At 50.4% G+C, this 5,159-nt stretch overlaps 1 protein-coding gene across 1 annotated transcript; it reads right to left on the minus strand.

The window, feature by feature from the left end:
• Positions 1-3,275: 3,275 nt before the first annotated feature.
• Positions 3,276-4,778, minus strand: KDM4D (lysine demethylase 4D). The gene has a single exon (XM_068988846.1). The coding sequence runs from the start codon at positions 4,776-4,778 to the stop codon at positions 3,276-3,278; it is 1,503 nt and encodes a 500-aa protein (XP_068844947.1).
• Between the last annotated feature and the right edge of the window lie 381 nt (positions 4,779-5,159).

Consider the following 5,159-nt stretch of genomic DNA (forward strand, 5'->3'; position numbering starts at 1 on the left):
AAGGAGTACGATGGAAGCAAGATTTTCTGAAAACTGCTTTTGTTTCTTTTTCTTCCAATCCCTCAATTCTGTTATCCTAGGCTCTCCAGGACATCCATATGCCAGAGAGGAGACTGTGCTAGTCCTGAAATATAACAAGGAGAACTTCTGTTTGTAAAATTGAAAATACCAATAGGAGCCAGGCTACTGTCTTCATGAGCTTCCCTGGTGGCTCAGACGGTAAAGCGTCTGCCTGCAATGCGGGAGACCTGGGTTGAGAAGATGCCCTGGAGAAGGAAATGGCAATCCACTCCAGCACTCTTGCCTGGAAAATCCCATGGATGGAGGAACCTGATAGGCTACAGTCCATGGGGTTGCCAAAGAGCTGGACACGACTGAGCGACTTCACTTTCACTTTCACTGTCTTCATACAGACTTTTCAGAGTTCTTTTATTTCTCTGCACTACCATACCTGCAACTGACCTATATTAAAGGACCAAAACCCCCCAACATCTCAGTCACTAAAAGTTAGCCCCTGCTCATATAATATCTACTATCATTGTGCAAGTGCTCTCTAGGGCTGCTACCTGCCCAGTAAACCCAGTCAGCTTCCATCCTGTGGTTCCACCATCTCCATACAGGACTTAACCATCTTTTCAGCCAAGTACTTCACTGCCATCCTCCACTGTGCCTGGAATCCCTAAGTTCAATTTCTCAATTTCAATTTTCCACAGAATTTGCCTCGCTGCATGGTGACAGGAATGAGACGCAAGCTTTTGCCATTCCTCAATCAGAACTTCAAAGAAGCCTTACTTGTTCATGACTTGTTTTGTCTTACATGGTGCTTCAGATTCCAAAGTCTTCTGGAAATTCTGTGGGGGCAGAGCTGGAGGGAAGAGAGATGTGCTTTGTATCTCTGAAATGTTTCCTTCTGCATCCAGTTATCAAAATTTATTGTTTGGCCACTTGTGTGCATTTTCAACACTAAGGCCTGAGTCAATAACCATCAACTCTCACCTGTTTTGGGACTTCTCTGGTGGCTCAGACAGTAAAGAATCCACCTGCAATGCAGCAGACACAAGTTCGATCCCTGGGTCACGAAGGTACCCTGGAGAAGGGAATGGCAACCCACTCCAGTATGCTTGCCTGGAGAATTCCATAGACAGAGGAACCTCGTGGGCTCCAGTCCATGTAGTTGCAAAGAGTCGGATATGACTGAGTGACTAACTCTCACCTGTTTTAACTATTTTTTTTGTCCCCACATGGTGCACAGAACAATGGAGGTGGTATTTAAATATGCAAATTGCATCATGTCAAGTGCTGTTTCAAACTTCCAAAGCCTTCTCATTTCAAGTTGAACAAACTCAAATACTCATCATGAGCTACAAGGTCCTATATACCTTTCACCCTGTCTCTCCCCCTTTCTATGCCCCAGACACAAAGGAGCTTCCTTTCTATCTCTGCAAAAACAACAACCCCAAGCTCTAGGTTACATCTGTTACACTCGCTGTTTCTTCCAAGGGGAAATCAGCTCTGGACATCCCTTCTTGTCATTTGGGACTGGGAAAGATCTCCTGCTCTAGGAAGCATTTCCTGACCACTGGAACCAGACTACCCATTCTGCTGTCTCATCCCACCCTCTTTATTGCTTCACAGAACATATGCCCACTTGAAATTCTTGTTCATTTATGTGTGGATTCATTTATTGGGATGTATCCATGACTTAACCATGTGAAATAGACTCACAACATCGAGAAGACAGTGGAGAGCTGGCACTCCTTGTCCCATGTTGGCTCATCTCTCCCAGGTGATTTCCACCAAGTCATCATTAAGATACGCTGCTGCTGCTGCTAAGTCACTTCAGTCATGTCTGACTCTGCGTGACCCCATAGACAGCAGCCCACCAGGTTCCCCCATCCCTGGGACTCCCCAGGCAAGAACACTAGAGTGGGTTGCCATCTCCTTCTCCAATGCACGAAAGTGAAGTCGCTCAGTCGTGTCTGACTCTTAGCGACCCCATGGACTGCAGCCCACCAGGCTCCTCCATCCATGGGATTTTCCAGGCAAGACTACTGGAGTGGGGTGCCATTGCCTTCTCCCCTTAAGATATGGCTGCAAACCGAATCCCCCAACCCAGCCAGTCAGCCAGAACCCAACAATCAATCCCCAACTCATTCATCAACACCATACAATGCCACAAGCTCATAAAAATAAGTTTTGCTTTAAATGTTTTGATATAACTATTCAGAAAGTACATAAAAGCACTCAGTTCAGTTCAGTTCAGTTCAGTTCAGTTCAATCACTCAGTCTTGTCCAGCTCTTTGCGACCTCATGAATTGCAACATGCCAGGCCTCCCTGTCCATCACCAACTCCCGGAGTTCACTCAAACTCACATCCATCCAGTCAGTGATGCCATCCAGCATTACCATCTCTCAAATGATTGAATGAACAATCCCAGAAATCAAGTCAGATGTTAACTTTTTGGTTGCCTTTAATATAGTTGCAAACAAATACTGGCAAAGAACACTTTTTCAATACATTAAAGACTCAGAAATACATATTATTATCTGAGCCTCTACTGACCTAATTGGTCAAAAGAGCTTTGTGTGGCAGAAGCAAGGGGTGGGTGAAAAGGAAGTAGGAAGAAGAAAAGGAGAAACCTTGGAGAGTAACTCAAAGCCCAGGATTCTTCAGAGGTATGCAGCATCCAGAGTTGGCCCACAGGATGGGATCTGAGGTAGATCGGCTCTGGTGACCATAGCAGGACCTAGTTCACAGGGTCACGAGAGGGTCCAGTGGATGAAGCTTCAGCTGGTGACACAGGAGTTAGCAGTGTCTGAAGATTCCAGGTTCTGGGAGAAAGAACAAACATTGGAGAACTGTGTAAGCACCATGGACCCAGCACTTCCAGGGGCAACATAGGAGGGACCCTCATGCGAGACTGCGTGTGTGCTCACTCACTTCCGTCATGTCCAACTCTTTGCAGCCCTATAGATCCTAGCCCACCAGGCTCCTCCGTGCATGGGATTTTTCAGGCAAGAATACTGGAGTGGGTTGCTACGCCCTCCCCCAGGCATCTTCCCTACCTAGGAATCCAACCCATGTCTCCTGGGTCTCCTATGTTGGTAAGTGGGTTCTGTGCCACTAGCCACCTGGAAAGCCCCCATGCAAATACCCAAACCTCTGAAATGTCAATGTGACCACTCTTGAGGATCCTCCACACCCAAGAGCAGGGGGTACAAAGGCTGGATTATGGGACAGGGCCACAGTCATACCTGGAGGCCTTAGCAGGAGGCTAGAATCCAGGATTCGATGGGGCAGTGTTGTCCATCTGTCCCTCTGCAGACAGGTGTTCAGCCTTGGGGTCTTGAGCCTTGCGGTCTAAGGCGAGGCCCCTCTTAGCTCCGACGGGGGCAGTCGGCCCTTGAGTGCCCTTTTCCCGAGGGCGACGACGAGAACCACATCTGCCAACTGGGTGGAGACACGACGCCACCGACGGACCTGGCGACAGCGGAGGGGTCTGGCTGGGCTTCCGTGAGCTGCTGCCTGCGACAGCGTCAGATTGGGAGGCCGAGCAGGAACCCCGGGCAGGCAAGGGGCGCAGGGACATGGTCCACACAGGGGCTCTGCGGTCGGTGCCCTCGCTTGAGGACACGGGATGACGCAGGCGGGCGGTGCGGCGAGGCGGGAAGTACTTGGGGCCCAGCGTTTGCACCTCCTTCCAGGCGCTCAGCTCCTGGCCGCCCGGCGCCGCGGGCTCGGCGTGGTTCACCACCACCCGGTCCTGCCCGCGCTTCCACAGCTCATAGCGCTCGGGCTGCAGGATGCGCACGAAGGCGTCCATGGAGAAGGCCACCTGCGCCTCGCCGCAGCTGCACTGCGAGGCCGCTTTGCCGTAATCGATCCAGCGCGCGGTGGCGAAATTGATGGCCTCGGCGCAGTTGAAGCCGTGGTTGAAGCCCGAGTGGTAGCCGTAGGGGAAGGTCACCATGAACTCGCCCGCCTCCTGCGTGACCCGACCGAAGGGGATGCCGTTGTCCCGGAGCACCGTGGGCGAGATGAGCGCCGCCTTGTGGCGCAGGAAGGCCTCGCAGCCCCGCGAGCTGCCCGGGAAGAGCGCGCCGGCCAGGCGTTCCAGGCGCCGGCCGTGCTCGGGCGGCACCGCGTACCACGTCTTGGGCTCCCCGAAGTGCAGGAAGTTGATGCTGTAAAGGTCCATGTCCTCCGTGTGCCAGGCGAAGGCGGTCTTCCACATGCCGAAGTACAGGTAGGGGGTGTTGACGCCCTCGATGACCACCCCGCACTCCTGCTCCAGCAGGTCCTGGATGGTCCCCAGTTGTCCCAGGTTCCACTGCTTCGTGTTTTCATCAAATAAAGAGCCACTGATGTCCGCGCCGTATATTGGGGACTCATAGAGGCGGGTTTTCCAGTATTTTCGCTCCAGTTCCTCAAAATCTAAGTGTGATGGAGTCTGGTATTTTTCAGTGTTTGCTAAGCGGCGGTACTCTGCCACGGTCATGGCCTTCTTCTTTTTGTGATATTGAGTAAACACACCTGCCCGCCCAGAGACCACCTGCTGGAGCGGAGCGGCTATTAGGATGTCATCGATATCCTTGTAGGTCTGTCTGGCTTTCCATTCCTTGGGTGGAACTATCTTAGCCAAGCCTGCTCGGTGGGCCCCTTGCGATTCTATGTAAGCAATGTATTTATCAAAATCAGTAAATTCTTCTTTGGTTGGATGAAATATCATTATGCTACAACTTGGGTTCTGAGCACAACTGGGCTTCATAGCTTCCATTAATAAGAAACAAACTGCCAAGTTTTTCTGTATATTCTGGATACGTGAGGATGCTGGAAAATGTTACTTTTTCAAAAACGGTTTGAGGATCTGTGAGTCAGAAGGAATGCCCAGTGGACTTTAATACAATGAGCTACTGCTCAGGCCTGCTGCTTCTCCAGGGGAATCCAGTCTGGACAGAAGCTTTGATCAGGACTAATGGTGGCTGAGCCTGCAAGTCTATGATGTTCCTCAGTTGACCTTTGGCTCTGTCCTCTTGAGGTATACTGAATTACCCAGTCTTGGACAGATATCTCAAATGTAGTGTCTTCAGGGTGGTATTGAAAACAAAACCTAAAATATATATATATATATATATAATATAGAAAGGCTGAAAACTAA

Source organism: Capricornis sumatraensis, chromosome 16 (assembly GCF_032405125.1).
Source record: "Capricornis sumatraensis isolate serow.1 chromosome 16, serow.2, whole genome shotgun sequence".
NCBI classification, from domain to species: Eukaryota; Metazoa; Chordata; class Mammalia; order Artiodactyla; family Bovidae; genus Capricornis; species Capricornis sumatraensis.

What these genes read in the sequence shown, in the direction of transcription:
- KDM4D (XM_068988846.1), bottom strand. Translation starts at nt 4,778, where the DNA reads ATGGAAGCTATGAAGCCCAGTTGTGCTCAGAACCCAAGTTGTAGCATA.